Raw genomic sequence first — 19,622 nt, forward strand, 5'->3', positions numbered from 1 at the left:
TTGGGTGGGAGTTTGGCTGTGATCTGATTGGATGGGGGTTTTTTTGTGCTCTGATTGGCTGGGGGTGTGTCCTGTTTAGGTGGGGGCTTCAGAAAAGCTCAGAAAACATATACATACACACACACACACACATTCATACATATATCAAACATTTAAAACTCCTCCAAGCATTTTGGAGGCATGTAATTTGACGTCCTGATCCAAAGAGTTGATTCAGAGAAATACAGGTAGTCCTGAGCAATTTCTGTTGCTAAGCAAAATAGCTGGTAAGTGAATTTTGTCCTAAATTATGACTTAGACACAATTGTAAACTTAACAACTGCAGTTGTTAAGTTAGTAACATGGCTGTTAAGCGACTTTGGCTTCCCCATTGACTTTGCTTCTCAGTTCGTGTGTGTGCATGCGTACACACACACACGCACATAACAACCTGAGAAGCAAAGTCAAAACTCGCTAGTAACAGCCATGTTACTAACTTAACAACTGCAGCGATTCATTTTACCAGCTATTTCATAGAATCGCCAAGAATCAGACTCGACTGAATGGATCAGTTCATCATCGTCTATGGGAAATGCTTTATGTAGCCCAGGGAGTTGACAGCAAGAGGAATTAACTTTTGCTCGTCCAAAGCTCTGCATGAACATCTCCTGCATAATACATGGGCAGATAATGTCCTGCTTCTCAATGGAAGTCGCTAGTATAAAATAAACAACCAATTAACCAGGTCCCAGTGGAGCTCCGGAAACAGAGACAATGGATAAATATTCAACTATCGCTTCCCTGCCAGATGTCAGGATGTGATTCTCATGATCTGGGTACACTCTTTTCCTTCCCACCATAGGCTAGGACATGGTCACCTTACAAAAAACCCATCTGGGACCATCACTTCAATCAATCAATCAGAATAGAGCTGGAAGGGACCTTGGAGGTCTTCTAGTCCTAACCCCTGCTCAAACAAGAGATCCCATACAATTTCAGTCAAATGACTGTCCAGTCTCTTCTTCAAAGCTTCCAATAACAAAACCCCCAAAATTTCTGACAGCAATTAACACTGGTTAATTTTTCTTACTATTACGATGTTTCTCCTTAATTCCAGGTTGCTTCTCTCCTTGGTTATTTTCCATCCATTCTTTCTTGTCCTGCCCTCTGGTGCTTTGGAAAATAAGTTGACCCCCTCCTCTTTGTGGCAACCTCCCAAATATTGGAATGCTGCTATCATGTCCCCCCTAGTCCTTTTTTTCTCTAGACTGGCCAAATCCAAACCCTGCAGCCGTTCTTCATATGGTTTAGTCTCCAGGCCTTTAATCATCTTAGTTGCTCTTCTTTGCACTTTTTCCAAAGTCTCAACATCTTTTTTGTAATGTGATGATCAAAACGGGATGCGGTCAGGGGTGAAATCCAGCAGGTTCTGACAGGTTCTGGAGAACCGGTAGCGGAAATTCTGGGTAGTTCGGAGAACCGGCAAATACCACCTTCTGGCTGGCCTCAGAGTGGGGTGGAAATGGAGATTTTGCAATATCCTTCCCCTGGAGTGAGGAGGGAATGGAGATTTTGCAGTATCCTTCCCCTGCCATGCCCACCAAGCGACGCCCACCAAGCCACACCCACAGAAACAGTAGTAAACAAGTTTGGGTTTCACTGCTAGATGCAGTATTCCAGATGTGGATTTAGGTTCAAGATTTCATTTTTGCTCATAAAAGACATTAAAAGTAGTCCTGGACGTATGACTACAATTGACCGCAAAATTTCCGCTGCTTAGCAAAGTAGCTGTTAAGTGAGTTTTGCTCCCTTTTGTGACCCTGTTTGCCACAGTTGATAAACGAATCACTCCAGCTGTTAAGCAAAACACGTGGTCATTTAGCAAAACTGGCTTCCCCATTGACTTTGCTTGCCGGAAGACAGCTGGGAAGGTTGCAAATGTTAACCCTATGACCCAGGACAGTGCAACTATCTTAAATACATGCGACCTGCCAAGTCCCAAATTTTGATCATGTGACCATGGGGATGCTGCAATTGTTGTCAGCGTGAAAAACAGTCCTAGGTGATTTTTTTGAGTGCTGCTGAGACTTCGAACGGTTACTAAATGAATGGTTGTAAGCCAAGGATTACCTGTATTCAAAAGCAAGAATAATCTTCCTTGTAGCTAGGATGAATGATTATAGGAAGGTCTTACAACCATTGTTGGAAAAACATAACTAAACCAAACCAACCTCAAAGGCATAATGAACAGATCACACTATAACACGTGGATACAAAATTCTTACCAATCATCTATTAATGGTTTCTATTCCTAATGGTATTTGAATGTTTGTTTAATATTGAGGTTCAGCATTCAATCTCATATTGTGTCAGTTACACACATATGAATGTTCCCATACATAAATAAATAAATTCTTGCAATGAATTACAATATGCATTGACTTAACTGACTTAACTGAGTGGCTGTGGATGCCAGCATCCCGGTACAAGACTGAGTGGCTGTGGATGCCGGCATCCCGGTACAGTCAGCTGCAACCGCTGCTGACTGTTGGGGGCGAATCATTGGCCCCAATGGAGAGGGCGCGCAATCTGGGCGTTCTCCTGGATGGACGGTTGTCTTTTGAAGATCATTTGGCGACCGTCTCCAGGAGAGCTTTTTACCAGGTACGCCTGGTTCGCCAGTTGCGCCTCTTTCTAGACCGGGATTCCCTATGCACGGTCACTCATGCCCTCGTCACTTCTCACCTGGACTACTGCAATGCTCTCTACATGGGGCTCCCCTTGAGGAGCACCCGGAGGCTCCAGTTGGTCCAGAATGCAGCTGTGCGGGTGATAGAGGGAACCACTCGTGGCTCTCATATAACACCTATCCTGCGCAGGCTGCACTGGCTGCCTGTCGTCTTCCGGGTGCACTTCAAGGTGCTGGTTACCATCTTTAAAGCGCTCCATGGCATAGGACCGGGATATCTTCGGGACCGCCTTCTGTTACCACATGCCTCCCACCGACCAGTACGCTCCCATAGAGAGGGTCTTCTCAGGGTGCCATCAGCTAAACAATGTCGGCTGGCGACCCCCAGGGGGAGAGCCTTCCCTGTGGGGGCACCTACCCTCTGGAACGAGCTTCCCTCAGGACTTCGACAACTTCCTGACCTCCGGACCTTTCGCCGCGAGCTGAAGACGTATTTATTCTTCCGAGCAGGACTGGCATAAAATGGGTTTTTTAAATGGGTTTTTTTTATATTATATCATGTATTTTTATAATTTAATTTATAGGCCATATTGAATAAGTTTTTTAAATAGTGATTTTATTGTATTATATTGTACTGTTTTTTTATTTGGCTGTTCACCGCCCTGAGTCCTTCGGGAGAAGGGCGGTATAAAAATTAAAATATTATTATTATTATTATTATTATTATTATTATTATTATTATTATTATTATTATTATTATTATTATTATTATTATTATTATTATTATTAACGAATTTCCCACTTAACAATATACATTCTGGGCTCACTTTGATTGTACGTTGAGGACTACCTCTGTACAGGTGTGCATTTCATTGTCAAAAATCTTTTTTTTTTCAGCATTCCATAATTTAAGATAATTAAGTAAAGAAAAATAATTTTCCTAGACTTCTTAACCTTCTTGGAAGGAGTTTTGGTGTTTTTTTTAAAGTAAACTTCGTGCATTAATGTTTTTATAACAAAGGTCTCTGACTAACAATGTAAAGCCGTTTCAGAAGTGTCTGGATGAAGCTGGGTGCTACTGCTGACACTTTCTTGGCTAGTCTTGTTTTTTTTTGCTCTAGGTGGAAAATAAAAGCTGCTTCTTCCCAGCAAATTGCTGCTACTTTCTTTATTTATTCTATTTGTTCTTGGCAACTCTTCTCTCCTGCTAAAGGTCAGAAGACGCAACGGAGAAGAGGAGCGGATTCTAAATGTTCCTAGAAAAAATCATGAGCATTGGTGAATTTACTAATAAACGTATTTATTATTAGTAGTAGCAGTAGCTTTTTACATGGTCAGTCACCAAGTAATTTGAATGGATAGCTGCTACCGTAACTTCTGCTTCCTACATTCCCTCCAGATCAGTTGGGACTCCAGAGAATAGATGGGGGAAGGGCCAGTCAAAGGTGATATTTACTGATTCTCCGAACTACTCAAAATTTCTGCTACCGGTTCTCCAGAACTGGTCAGAACCTGCTGAATACTACCTCTGATCCTAAATTAAAACATTAAAAATGGCCAGATTCTCACGTGATTTTTTCTTTAAGTTCATGAATGATGGAGCTTTTAGGGGCAAGATCAGAAACGTAGAGATTGCAAGAAATTGCAGGCCAGGGGCGAGGATTACATAGATAAAAGTTGGCAAACCTTTGATAAGAGAAATAAATTCTACAGCAAAAGCAACGTATTTTGCTGTGAGACATCTGGGAAGCTTCTGCTTTTAATTAACTACAGCACATGGAACTGAATTTCTGAGCAGCGATCCGTGCTGGGAGAAATCTGAGAAAAATACACGTGACTCAAACCAAGAATTCAACACAACCAAAGGTCTCCTCTCCCCACAAATATTTTTATTTATCCTCTGAGAATTAAAAACAGTAAGCAGAAAGATTAGCCCTAAGCTTTAGATCAGAAAAACAAAATAACAGCTTTTTAACAGTTGTTAAATCAATTGCAGACACCAGTTATCTGTTCTAAAAAAATTCACACAGACAAATTTATGTGACATGCCGTTTGCTGTCTGCTAGATTCGAATTCATCAATTGCTCCCTTTTTAAAAAGAATTGGAGGAAATTTAGAGAAAGTAAAGGGTAGAGAGGCAGAAAAAGTCTAGCCTTTGGTCACTCTATTTCAAAACCCCAAATAACCCATAATTAAACCTGGATCCAAAGACATTGGAAACTAAGAGATGTTTCCAAAAACGCACACATATATCCAACCACCAGTTACTTTTTCTAACATTCAGATGATAAAAATAGCTAAAAGGGAAGGAGAAAAGGCAGAGTCATTCCCATTTTTCATTTTTATATGTTTCCAATTAGATTTTATAACTTGGAGGATTACTTGGATAAAAAAAGAAAGCTCTCACTTCTTCTCAAAAGAAACCCATCAAGGGATTCAGCAGCGTTTTTTGTCAAGACGTTATTCTTCATTTAATAAAAAAAAAATCAATGTAGCTCTTTAAAAACAGATATCATTTGAAAACCCCAAGGAACTCTTAGAAGAGAGGTGGGGGGGGGGGAGAAGAGAAAGCTGGTGATTGATTTAACTCCCGTCTCCAAGTCGTAATAAACCCTTGAACAAGAGAAAGAAGTCAAAGACAGTCTTTAACAACTGTGGTGTCCAGGGATGGAGAATTTCAATAAATAAATAAATAAATAAAAGTCGTCCAACGGTTCAATAGCTATTTTGCAGTACTGGAAGAAAATGGTAATTAATGGGTGCTCAGCAACTCAAAAGGAACGTATAACGTATCTAGGCAACAAAAGGTGTTTTGTTTTATTTATTTTTTTAAACACACTGCATTACTACATTCCTGAAGCTCTTGTATTGCACCAGAGTGAATTCTATGTTTCCAAGTTTTATTTTGGGTTATATATGGTGGAGTGCATGTCTACCATGTTTATGATGTCCCTATGTGTGTATTCCTTAGTTACTTCGACCTTTCTCTTCCTCAGCACACACACACAAAAAAATCTAACTCATGGTCCTGAAGGTCTACAGAAGCACATCTGTTTCTTTTGTTATGTTTTGAGAGATTGTAACTATATTTAGCTTGGGTCATTCTAATGTATGATAGTCATTGCTTGGCCAGCTCATGCATACCACCCTGTCATTCAGACTAGGGCAGCCCAGAACTACAGACAAATAAACAACTTAAGAAGCTGGACTCACATCTCATTAAGACACAGTATGGTTTGATTCGTGGCTAGCAGTTACTGTGGCCCTTATTCAACAAAACATGTTTCCGTCACTATGTGAACCAACCAAAGTATGATTTCTTACAAAGCAATCCCTTATGATTCTGCAAAGCAGCAGGATACAACATTGTTGTCTTATGAAAATAGGTTCTGGAGTTAAATTTGGCTTGAACATCCATTGTGAGTCTGTTTTTCATCGTCTTCCAACAGCCTCTTTGAAGATGCAGACCATCCTCTGGTTCAGACATGTAAGCTGGCAAAGAGCCATAATTAAAACCTTACACATCACCCCTGTGTGAACCCAGGCATGGTTCATGGCTTAGAAAAGTCTGCAGCGTAAGTGCCTTTCTCTTGATGTCCCTGGGTTCCCAACCAGTGCGCCAAACACTTGTGGATGAATATTTGAAATACTGTGCAAAAAAGTCTCTATAAAACGATCTGACAGTTTTGCAAATGGCCTTCAGGTCACTTCTCTTCTTGTAAACTGCTTTCCTGAAGTTCTGGAAGAAAAGTGATTTGAAGTATGTGATGCTATGCCACATCCCATTGGAAATTCCCCTGTTGTCTATGCCAGGGGTCTCCAACCTTGGCAGCTTTAAGACTTGTGGACTTCAACTCTCAGAGTTCCTCAGCCAGCGAAGTTGAAGTCCACAAGTCTTAAAGTTGCCAAGGTTGGAGACCCCTGGTCTATGCTACATACTGTATTGAAGCAGGGTTGTTCTAATTTTTTCAGTTTTCTCCAGGCAAAGAATTTTGCATAATCTGGTGTATTATACAGAAGTAGGTAAATTAATATACCGTTGCAGAAAGCACTTAATTAAAAGTAGTTGATCTGCTTGAAGAAGATGTCAAAACCTTCTCTCTTTTTTTCAGATTTTGGTCAGTGGAAGGAGGGAAAGAGGAGAGAAGTAGTGAGGCCAAGGATCCAGATGTTTCTATTTTGAGGAGACAGGGAAGAGATGGACAACAATGTCATTTCAACAGAGCAATTCTTGGCTGAACAACCTTTTTGGCCCCGTTAGATATTAAAGAGTTTGGAATTAAAAAGGGAATACAGTAAGGCCTTCTAAATTTTAGCACCTAGCCAAGCTTGCTTCTGAAAGCCCACCGGAAACCTAAATTTGATTTTATGGATGTGTAATTTCTTTTGATAATATGGTGCAACCTTCTTTTCTACTCTGATGCGCGTCCCTTATTTTCTTGTCTTCCCCACCCCTCCCCAGATTTTTGTACAAGTTATTCATGATTCAGAATGTCACATGTGAGATTTTTGTACCATGAGAAAGACACATGGGCTAACCTACTCTCCAGCCGTAGAACTTGGGGAGGAGGGAGGGGGGAAGAGTAAGGAAGAGAGAAGACAAGCATAATATTTGTGTAAAAATCCAATCCAGCTATTAAGAGAAACAACAGTTCCTCCAAAGGATCAGTAAAAAGGAGAGGAGGCTAGGACAGCCAAGATGGGTGGAGGCTTAGTACCTACTCAGCTTCAAGGACCCCAATGACAGATGCACAAACCTTTAACCAAATTTATTTAGCCTAGAGAAAAAGTCCTCTAAGGAAATTAACCCTTTATATACAGATATTAGGAAGGGACACGGTGACTCAGTGGCTAAGACGCTAAGCTTGTCGATCGAAAGGTCGGCAGTTCAGCGGTTCGAATCCCTAGTGTCGCATAACGGAGTGAGCTCCCTTCACTTGTCCCAGCTTCTGCCAACCTAGCAGTGCGAAAGCACATTTAAAATGTGCAAGTAGACAAATAGGGACCACCTTTGGTGGGAAGGTAACAGTGTTCCGTGCGCCTTTGGTGTTTAGTCATACTGGCCACATGTCCATGGAGACAGATAAGCAATGGTTAATTATGTAAGAAAATGATAATAACGTATTTGTGGAAAAAATGGTAACAGTTTAAATTGAAGTGAAGAAAGAAGAAACAACAGATGGAGCCAGGAAGAAAACACCGAGATATCACATGGAAGGAATTACAGATGTTTTAACTGTATGTTTGTGTATAAAATAAAAAAAACTTTTTTAAAAAAAGTAATGTGAGTTGCATTTTGGTTTACTGTGCTATATAGACTTTGCTTAAGCCTCCCCACACCCCGAATTTTCCATCTCACCTACCAAACCAATATTTCATAGTGGTGACATAATTTTGCAACAAAGCCTCCACTCTAAGAATTAGCAAGCTGGAAAAATCCAGCTATGTAAACTATAGTATATTGTGTCGTATGCTGCACAAAATCATTCAAATATGGTCTGGTCCACCAATGATTGGCATTGCAATGTGTGAAACTGCTCATATGTTGCCCCTGCTGCTATGGAACCTGTTTGCAGCCTCTGATAACATGTTTTTTGAATCAATGCATGTTGTGACATCTTCTCCAATCTATACTGGGGCTCCTCCAGGGGTGAAATGCTCCCGGTTTGGACCAGATTGCCTGATCCGGTAGTGATGGTGGCGGGTGGTTCGCAGAACCGGTAGCAAAAATCCCTGCCCATCCCCCAATGCCCAGGTGAGCCATGCAATCATCAGAGGGTTTTTTTTTCTCTTTTAAAAGCATTTTTTCTTCAGCCGAAAAAATGCTTTTAAAAGTAAAAAAAAAATCCTCTAATGATTGTGCAGCTCAGCTGGGATTGTCAGAGCCTTTTAAAAGCATTTTTTTTACCCCTTCGGCTGAAGAGGTTGTAGAAAAAATGCTTTTAAAAGAAAACAAAAGCCTCTGACCATCAGGCAACTCAACGGGGATCGTCAGAGCCTTTTAAAACCTCTTCAGCCGAAAAATGCTTTTAAAAGAAAACAAAAGCCCCTGACCATCAGGCAACTCAACGGGGATCGTCAGAGCCTTTTAAAACCTCTTCAGCCGAAGAGGTTGTCGAAAAAATGCTTTTAAAAGAAAACAAAAGCCTCTGACCATCAGGCAACTCAACGGGGATCGTCAGAGCCTTTTAAAACCTCTTCAGCCGAAGAGGTTGTCGAAAAAATGCTTTTAAAAGGGAAAAAAAGGTGGCCACGCCCACCCAGTCACATTACCCACCAAGCCACGCCCACCCAGTCACATTACCCACCAAGCCACGCCCACCCAGTCACATTACCCACCAAGCCACGCCCACCCAGTCACATTACCCACCAAGCCACGCCCACCCAGTCACATTACCCACCAAGCCACGCCCACCCAGTCACATTACCCACCAAGCCACGCCCACAGAACCGGTAGCAAAATCCTGCCCATCCCCAATGCCCAGGTGAGCCATGCAATCATCAGAGGGTTTTTTCTCTTTTAAAAGCATTTTTCTTCAGCCGAAGAGGTTGTCGAAAAAATGCTTTTAAAAGGGAAAAAAAGGTGGCCACGCCCACCCAGTCACATTACCCACCAAGCCACGCCCACCCAGTCACATTACCCACCAAGCCACGCCCACCCAGTCACATTACCCACCAAGCCACGCCCACCCAGTCACATTACCCACCAAGCCACGCCCACAGAACCGGTAGTAACAAATTTTTCATTTCACCACTGGGCTCCTTCCAATCCAGCAACGGACTTGCTAGCAACCAGTTTGCTAGGATCTTTAGAACTCAGCGTGGCCTATAAAACTCTGCAGCCATTTCAGATCCCGTCAAATAAAATGCAGTCTTAATTGCTTGACTGGACAAGTCTAATCTTTGTTTATTCCATCCCTCCCACCAACAAAAGATATTCCAGCCCACACACCAGGAGCTAGCAATTTAGACATAATACATTCTATCAACCCATTCAACTGTAATGGATATAAATATATCTTTTACAAATCTGGACATCACATGAACACATAAGCATCTAATTCCTCTAGGGCTAATTGCCAAAACTCCAATTACAGTCCTGGGTGCATTAATGCTCTCATTGAAGGAACAACATCAGTAGAATCTCAATATTGAAGCAGTAGATAAAATTACACTAGCTGGAAAAGAAATGCATGGAGGAGTAACTATAGAAACAAAAATATAGAGATGGCCCAATTTACTTAATTGTATCTAGCAGAGTGCAAGAGACCAAAAATTTCGGTTTACAGAGTTAGCATATTGCCCCCAACAATCAGGGTTCACCTGTCATGCCATTTGGGTTGACCAATGCTCCCGCCGTTTTCAGCACTTCATGAGCAGCGTGTTCGAGACATGTTGGATCGGTTCGTGGTTATCTACCTCGGCGACATCCTGATTTACTCCGGTCCAGGAAAGCCACCTTCGACACGTCAGTCTGGTTCTGCAACGCTTGGAGCAACAACTCAATGCGAAACTGGAGAAATGCGTCTTCTTCCGGACTTCCATAGAATTCCTCGGGCATATCATCTCGCCCGAGGGCATAGCCATGGACCCATGTAAAGTAGAAGCTTTGTGTAGCTGGGAAGCCCTCGTCGGGTGAAGGATGTTCAGCGCCTACTGGGCCGCCAACTACTACGGACCTTCATTTTCCCTTGGTCCTTGGGTTGGCCTGGCTTGGACCCACGATCCTCAGGTGGCCTGGTCGCGGAACGCCATCTCTTTCCCGAGTCTGCAGTGCGTCGATCACATCCGCCACACCTGTGCCGGCCAGAACGTCCCTACCGCTGCCATCACCTTGCCTCCTGAGCTGACGGACTTCGCCGGCCTGGTCAGCGAGAAGGAGGCGGACCGACTACCCGCGATCGGCCCCACGATTGCCCGTGGACCTTCTGCCCAACGCACCACTGCCTGTGGGACGCCTGTATTCCATGTCGGAGCCCGAGTTGGCCGCCTCAGGGACTTCCTGGACAAAAACCTGGCCCGAGGGTTCATCCGGCCTTCAAAGTCCCTCTCGGCCCGGTCCTCTTTGTGAAGAAGAAGACAGGGGACTTGCGCCTATGCTGTGATTACCCGGCTAAACGCCATTACGGTGCGGAATCGCTACCCCCGCTCATCCGGAGCTACTGGAAAGGTTGCGGGAGGCCACGATCTTCACCAAGCTCGATCTCCGGGGCCTACAACCTGGTGCGGATGCGAGAAGGAGGCGAATGGAAGACGGCATTCGGCACCCGATACGGACACTACGAATACACTGTCATGCCATTTGGGTTGACCAATGCTCCCGCGTTTTCAGCACTTCATGAGCAGCGTGTTCGAGACATGTTGGATCGGTTCGTGGTTATCTACCTCGACGACATCCTGATTTACTCCCGGTCCAGGAAAGCCACCTTCGACACGCCAGTCTGGTTCTGCAACGCTATGGAGCAACAACTCAATGCGAAACTGGAGAAATGCGTCTTCTTCCGGACTTCCATAGAATTCCTCGGGCATATCATCTCGCCCGAGGGCATAGCCATGGACCCATGTAAAGTAGAAGCTTTGTGTAGCTGGGAAGCCCCTCGTCGGGTGAAGGATGTTCAGCGCCTACTGGGCTTCGCCAACTACTACCGGACCTTCATCCCGGGCTTCGCCACACTGACAGCTCCACTTACCCAGCTCCTCAGGAAGAAGGTTGCATTCCGGTGGGGTCCCCCGCAGCAAGAAGCATTCACAGCCCTCAAGAAAGCCTTCACACGGAACCCGTCCTGAGGCATCCCGACCCGCTCCGGCCTTTTGTGGTGGAAACGGACGCGTCAATGTGGCGGTGGGAGCGGTGCTGCTACAGGCTCCGACGAATGGCGGCACACTATTTGCCTGCGCTTACTACTCCCGGAAACGCAAGCCTGCCGAGCGCAACTACACTATCTGGGAGAAAGAGTTGCTGGCTATCAAGGCTGCATTCGAGGCTTGGCGACACCATCTGGAGGGCCCGACATCAGGTGGAGGTCGAGCGGACCATCGGAATCTCGAGCACCTCACCACAGCTCGGAAGTTGAACCAGCGGCAGATCCGTGGTCGTTGTTTTTGCCCGGTTCAACTTCCGCGTGACCTACATTCCCAGCGGTCACAACCGGAGGGCGGATGCCCTGTCCCGCAAGCCAGAGTACCTCTGCGCCAAGGACCCCTTCCTCCACGGACAGTGCTGCGGCAGAAGCCTTGGCCGCAGCACGGGAGCCAGTGGACTTGCGGGCCCAGGTGCGAGGCGCAGCGCCAGGACGCCTGGACGCAGCAAAGGAGAGCGGAGGTGGGCCCCGCGTCTCCTTAGACCTTGGAGGAGGACTTACTCAAGTTTCGGGGCGATTATATGTGCCCACAGGACCACTCCGAGCCCTCGTCATGACCCAGTGCCACGACAACCCTGCAGCAGGACATTTTGGGTTCTTCAAGACCCTCCACCTGGTGACACGGACCTTTGGTGGCCCAGTGCGGCATGATATACATGCCTCGTGACATCCTGCGTACCGTGCCGGCAAGCCAAGACCGCCACGGGGCCCCTCCGGGCTCCTCCAGCCCTTGCCGACACCCGACAGACCCTGGGCGATCTCTATGGATTTCCTGACAGACCTGCCGCCGTCCTCTGGGTTCACCACGGTGCTGGTGGTGGTGGACATGCTCACCAAGATGGCACACTTCATCCCATGCCGCGGACTGCCCACAGCCGCAAAAACCGCCCGTCTCTTTCTGCAGCACATCTTCCGCCTCCATGGTCTACCGCAAAGGGTGGTTTCGGACCGCGGAGGTCAGTTCACAGCCCCCCTCTGGAAGAGCCTGATGGCGCGTTCGAGGTGCAGGTATGTCTGTCGTCATCGCACCATCCGGAGACCGACGGGGGTACAGAGAAGGTCATCGGTATACTGGAACAGTATCTCCGTTGCTTCATCAACCAGCAACAGGACAACTGGGCTGACTACCTGTCCCTGGCGGAGTTTGCTTTTAACAACTCTCAGCACACCTCTACTCAGATGACCCGTTCTTTGCCAATGTGGGGTACCATCCATGGCTCTTCCTCTGGCACCACCGGACTCTCCTGTTCCCGAACGCAGACCTTCCTGACGGAATTGGACTCAGGTTTGTGATAACTGAAGAATTTGTGTTTGGGAGACATTTGTTTTCCTTTGAGTTGAACAAAGCTGGGAATGAAGTAATTCCAAGCTGTTCGAATAAAATTTATTTTATCACGGACTGAATTTGTTGCTACTAACTTTGGTCCGGGTCACAAAAAAAATGCACATCAAATTCTTACTCATCTACTAGCAGCTCTGGCAATTGTTACATTTGTTTACCACAAAAAGATTGTGGATATACAAATACAACTGTTGCATGCTAATCCCCTTACTTACTACCTTTTGTGTCTTAGAACAGGTTGAATATTCATCTCTGCTTTCTCACACCTTGCAAAAAACATTGGCGAGATTCGTCTCCATTTGCTGTTTACTTCCAACTACTGACCAGCTTTACGCAAGCTGAAATTAAGAGTCAGAAAACAAAATATCTTCTTGAACCAGACTACAATCAAATGTCTCCATGTGGATTTTTCCAAATTTTGTAATGCCATTGATGTCACCGAAGAACATGCAGAAAAATGGTATGCATGAAGAAAGCAGCACATGCAAAAATGTGCGGTATTTTCCTACAAATATGCAATATATTACAACCCGACAAGGCTGTCTAATACTGATACTAGATTAAATTATTCATGCCTCGTTAAGATATGTACAAAAGTTCTTTCACCTCTCACAGTCCCACCAATAGTGATTAAGGAATCAGAAGCTGTCTGAGCTCTTTATTGTACGTTGCAGCCTCTCATTTGAATCCCAAGAAAAGATCTATTTAGTTGGACAGCTATATACTCTCTGACACACAAAAACCCACATACATAACTCCTGAAAGAAGACGTTTCAGAGATCCAGTGAGAAAACGCTTTTTGGTTTCCTGTTTGCCCGAGACACAGAAGAAGCTACTAATGTTAAAAAAATGAATTCATACATGAGTTAAATTACATCATTAACCACAGTTTTTAAAACATGGTGGAAGGGACTTCACAGGTCCTCTAATCCAAGGGTCTCCAACCTTGGCAACTTTAAGACTTGTGGACTTCAATTCCTAGAGTTCCTCAGCCGCTCTGCTGACTGAGGAACTCTGGGAATTGAAGTCCACAAGTCTTAAAATTGCCAAGGTTGGAGACCCCTGCTTTAATCCAACCCTCCAGCTTCAAGATTTACAAGAGCACCTGACAAATAACTTCCTACCTTCTATCTGAAAAAGTTTAGGAAATATGTTCCTGCTTGTCTTGTTTATGTTTATTCACACGATTAGAGATGTAATATCTCCAGACGCTATGATGCAACAAGAGAATATACATATTTCCTCCTCCCCAAGAAATTTTAGGAAAAAATGAAAACTATGCAAACGTTTTAGCATTACTGGTTAAAAATAAGTCCCTTGATACTGGAAGTAATGTATCATATGTAACTTACATTTGTTCATAAAAGTATTGTCAATAGCTAATACAGTTTAAGGGCTTGAACACCTAGTGACAGAGAGTTCCATCAACATCTGGATCAAAAGCAAAGGCATCAGCAACAGAGGATTGTTGTGAGAATCAGTGTCAATGACTTGTAGAAGAGTATTCTTGTGTTCTTATATTTAATAAATTAGATCCTGTCCTCACATCCCTGCAAGGGTTGATTACTATAAATAATCGTATCTAAAAGTCTTCCTATTCCTGGGAATCATATTGTAAAGTAAATCCTGGATAGTATTTTTTTAAAAAATTATTTTACTTATTTCAATTACCAGTAATTGACCTGATAGCTCCCCATCCTATGAGGAATTAGGGGGAAGGTCTACACTAGATTACAACAATCCTCAAGAAATGCAAGAGCTTTCTTATGGCCTTGTGTGGAACCCACGTCGATAGATGACCTTTCTCTTGTACAAACAAAATATAGGTTATCTCTATGGGAATAGCATCTTGTGATTTGTTGAGTAAATCCAATCCTTAGGCTGATTAGCAGCTTCTAGTCCACAATTTAGAGCAGGTTAATAAATGGATCAGAAATGTTAAGTTGGGACACTAGGAGATGTCAGGCAAGAATTCTCAAACTGGGGCAAGAACTCGCAAAGAGGGGCATAAATAAATTAAGGTCCACATCCATTCTGTCTAGATCAGGGGTCTCCAACCTCGGTAACTTTAAGCCTGGAGGACTTCAACTCCCAGAATGCCCCAGCCAGCTTTGCTGGCTGGGGAATTCTGGGAGTTGAAGTCCGCCAGGCTTAAAGTTGCCGAGGTTGGAGACCCCTGATCTAGATGACCTTGACAACTTGCTAGCTTTGGATTCCATAGGACCAAAGTCCCAGGATTGTTACTTGAGAGTTCTTCCTACACTGGCCCCCACAGCAATCTCAACCTTGTCCTCAACACCACCCATAATGACCCAACCAGAATCTAGGCATTCTTGCCTGGTCTAGCCTTCTCCCCCTTCGAAGGATGACTCTTGCTGAACTATTTTTTGGAGGGTGTCACAATGTGCTGGACATTGAAATCCATATATCCAAGTATGCTAGCTTCCCTCTGCAAACCACATTTCCAGACAAAAAAGAGGAAGCACAGCACTCAAGATTGCTTAGAAATGCTACATTAGGTCCCAAATATCTGAAGGACCCCTTGTTTCCTTTTCCAGGAAGGGGAAACACTCTTAAAAGAAGTCCTCCTTTTCTAAGATCTGCTTACCAGGCCCATGGGGGAGAGCCTTCTCTCGTGCTGCTCCCAATTGAGGGATTGCAGCTTTTTCAATTTCTAGAATGGATGAAGATCCACCTTTAGCCAGGCCTTTTCAGTTCAATTAATCTTTATTGTGATTGTGATTTTAAATTGTGGTTTTAATTGGTTGGGGTTTTTTTTATATTTTAAGGTGTTTTTTTTAACTGTTGGCTACCTTGCTTTGGAGCAAAAAACAAAACAAAACCCATGCATAAATATTTATAGTATAATTATATTGGGAAGTCTCCATTCTTCTTGAAGTCCTGCAGAAGGAGGGCCACCAAGTTACATCCCAAAATAAACAGTTAGGTCTCCTAGTGATGACTTGGTAACATCACTTGTGGATTGTATGATAGTTGGACCATATGTGGATCGTATGAGTGTTTTGATGACAACTTCCTTAACCTGATTCCCAGAAACGCATGAACAATCTGAAACGTAGCATAGAACGTAGCAGATCTTCTGTGGGTGAACCCAAGAAGTCAGTAATCAAGATTCAGAAGATTTAGCCCCGCGACTCTCTCCTGAGCCCACTAGTATAACCTACAGGTTGCTCTCAATAAGACAACAGTAACTTTTTCTCCAAATTCAAGCAAGCTGTGCAGCCACAGTGTGATACTTCAGATCTGAGTTCTGATACTATTACTATGCAGATTATGATCATCTACTCAATTGTTCTGCAGTTGAATTCCATGGCTTCCATCCTGAAGCGATTCAACCTGAAGTGAGTGACTTCTATTCACACACCAGGTTCACTGTATGATACTTCAGCTTTTAATTAATGTGTTGTGGGGTTCCCAGATATTTTGACTCGTAAAGCATATTTTACGGCTTTGTGCAATTAGGTAAATCTAGCCACCTGCACCGTATTCAATGCACTGTCACTAAATGTCTATGGAGATTCTCAGTCATCCATCATGCTTATCCCAAAGGTGCTTTTTCAAGAAGCAATTGGACTTTCTGGTTTTTCTTTGAAGATGTTTCGCTTCTCACTCCAAGAAGCTTCTTCAGCTCTGACTGGATTCCATTCCCCACCATCCAGTCAGAGCTTCTTGGATGAGAAGCGAAACGTCTTCAAAGAAAAACCAGAAAGTCCAGTTGCCTCTTGAAAAAAGCACTTTTAGGACACTGTCACTAAACCAATCACTGCTTAATATAATAGTGAACTCTGGACAATGCAGCAAATTTAAGCCAAAGGCATCTATTGGAAGAACCATTTAAAAGAAGAGCTTTTGCCCTTTAAAACTCTACACGACTTCAATTGAAGCCCTTATATATTTACCTCCTGTCTCTTCTCCAAATTGAAACAATGATATCTGACATCAAGGTTCTCTAAGACAACAGCTAAACATATTTCAGTAAGATATTTCTGCATTTATGGCACATACACACATTGTCTGCTAATCTATACAAACGGATTCATCTCTTTTGGTTTCTGAAATTTGACATGTTTCAAGGAGACCAATTAGATATTGTCTTCAACCCAAGGCTCACAACTTCAGCCACACTTAAATAAAGGGTCCTTAACCAGAAAGACTACAACTTTCGATTGGGAAGGGAGGAACAGAGAAAGGCCAAGTGTGACTCAGACAAATTAAAGTCCAGAAAATATGAAGTTCAGAAAATATATATTAAAGACACGCTAACAACAACACAGTAAGCTTCATTCTGTGTTGCACATCAGTGCTGCAGATAAACTCTGGTGCTGCAAAGTAAACAAAATTAATTCCAGTCACTATCCAGGCTTTGTTTGTTAATTGTTGCTTAAAAAGCATTTGCTTCCAGAGAAAACAGCCTCTGTGCAAAAATCAGGTGCTCAACCCTTTTTCCATTGTTGTAACACCATTAACCCTGCAGAGCTAAAATAGGCTTCCCTGCTAATAGGAAACCAATAGAGAAGGATTTCCCCTTTTCCTTTTGAGTATTACTATCAATCCTGCATTGTCAGATTTTCGTCGCCTTAACAAAATGGAAATTGAGCATATCTCTGTGTTGTCCTCAGGAGCCTGGTAGCACCATCAGACCCCATTCGTGCGTTATATCTTTATAGTAGGGCGATTAGAAACCTCAGATCTGAATACTCCGTGATCATACAAATGCAGTGACAAACCGATCCTAAAACACATAAAAACCCTTGTGGGACTTCAGCCAGGGAAGGGAAGGGAAGGGAAGGGAAGGGAAGGGAAGGGAAGGGAAGGGAAGGGAAGGGAAGAGAAGAGAAGAGAAGAGAAGAGAAGAGAAGAGAAGAGAAGAGAGCTCTTCCACATCAAGATTCAGCTTTGAAGCTTGACGTAAGGTAAGAAAGGAAGGGCTCCCAGGATACCTGGCTGTCAAATAAAAAAGGAAGCCTCTTCCTATTTAAGGAGATCAGATTAGTGCTAATGATAAAGAAATCAATCCTCCTGCTAACACCCAGCCAGCATCTCTGATGCAAGCTCTCATCCACAGGGCACACGCTCTGCTCTCTCTCGACAAGCCCATCCCTTCCCATCATCCGACTTTTATGTAACTGTTCCATTTCCTCTCCCACTTTCGGATTGCCTGCAGAGAGGGAAGCATCCTATTTGCTCTTTCAAAGGGCTGGATGGGAGAGAAAGAAAGGCGGCTAGATGGGGAGAGAGGCACCTTCCCCATCCAGCGTTTTCGTTGCTGGGGAAGGAAGGAAGGAAGGACAAGGATGCAGCCAGTTCTTCTCTCCACCCCCCCCACCCCCCACCCCCATTTCATTCGCCCAAGCACCGTTACTGGGAGGGTTGGGGGGGGGGTCTCATCCAAGGCTTTGCTTGCATTGCCTCCTTTGTATGAGTAAAAAGGGAGGGGGATAAAAAAAAACAACAAGAAAGCTAGGAGGAGGTGGGTGTGGACAGGAGAGGAACCTGCACACCACTCCCCCCCCCCACATCTTCTAGTCCCTAACCTAGAGGGGGGCAGTGAATGGAGCTGCCTTAAAGCAGATTATATCCATTAGATGTTGCAGCCCTTGCACGCACGCACGAACGCACGCAGTTTTCCTGCCACAGCCCCCAATTCCCCACCCCTGGCTGTAGAAGATCCAGCCCTCCCTCCCCACCCACCCCCCAATACACACACACACCCCGACTATCACCTTCTTAGAGAAGATGCGTTTGCAAAAAAACGAAAGGACAAAAGCTTCGATTGTCTTTGCAGAAGAATCAAATCCAGAATGAGTGTGGGGGTTTTCTCCCCCCCCCCACGTCCCCGTTTTAAGACAAGCTCCGGCCGGGCTCAATGAAAGGGACAGTGAAATGCAACAGCCCTCCGCGGAGATGCGGTGGCCGAAGAGGAGAAGGGTCCGAAAGGGGGTGGGGGGGGTGGGAAAGGGAGGGGGGAGGCGAGCAAAGCAAGGCAAGAAGGGAGGCAGAATTCACTGCTTGCACCACCATGCAACTTGGAGGCACCCATTGTTTCCATCCCGACCCAGTCCCACTATCAGGATTTATCACCATTATTATTTTTGGTTTGAACTTTATTTTCATCGGCGGTGCATCCAAAATCAGGTGGGTTTTTTTTTTTCCTTTTTTCTGGAGGGCTGGAAGAGCCTTTTTGCAAACTGGCTCTGCCGCTGCTTTTTATTCTCTCCCGGGGCCCCCCCCCTTTCCGTTTCCCACCTTCCCTGCCTTGCAGATGTGACACACACACACACATATACACAAAGGGCTTGACCCACCTACCCTTCCCCCGAACCGCCCTCCAGCCGCTGCCGGGCTCCCCGGCTTTTCCGCCCACTCACTCACTCACTCAACTCACCGTGATGCGTGGAATGTTTTTCTTCCCTTGGTAAGACATCGCGGACCTCTTTCCCGGGTGGGAGCGACTCTCTCTCCCCCACGCGAAAGGCTGGATTTCCCGCCGCGAGCCGCAAGGAGAAGCGAGCGGTCCTCGGAGGGGATGGGAACCGGGATGGGGGTTTCTCCCTTTCCTTCCCGGCGAATTTAAAAAGCCACGATCGCGGGTTCCAAGGCGGGAAGGGAGCCAGGCAGCCCGACAGCCCTCCCGGCGTTAGAGCTGCGGAGGACGAGGAGCGAGTGGGGGGGATCGCTGCACAAAAGCCCCCAAAGGCCGTTGCAAAGCTTGCAAAACGAAGTCGGGGAG

General features: G+C 44.7%; 1 protein-coding gene across 1 annotated transcript in view; it reads right to left on the reverse strand.

Moving 5' to 3' along the window:
- DPYSL2 (dihydropyrimidinase like 2) overlaps window positions 1-19,316 on the reverse strand; it is a 61,645-nt gene extending 42,329 nt beyond the window's left edge. Inside the window, exon 1 of the mRNA XM_058193990.1 lies at window positions 19,278-19,316. Within this exon, the coding sequence (XP_058049973.1) occupies window positions 19,278-19,316 (39 nt within the window). The remainder of the gene's footprint in view (window positions 1-19,277) is intronic.
- Window positions 19,317-19,622: the final 306 nt, after the last annotated feature.

The sequence above is a fragment of the Ahaetulla prasina genome, chromosome 9 (assembly GCF_028640845.1).
Source record: "Ahaetulla prasina isolate Xishuangbanna chromosome 9, ASM2864084v1, whole genome shotgun sequence".
In the NCBI taxonomy this organism is placed as follows: Eukaryota; Metazoa; Chordata; class Lepidosauria; order Squamata; family Colubridae; genus Ahaetulla; species Ahaetulla prasina.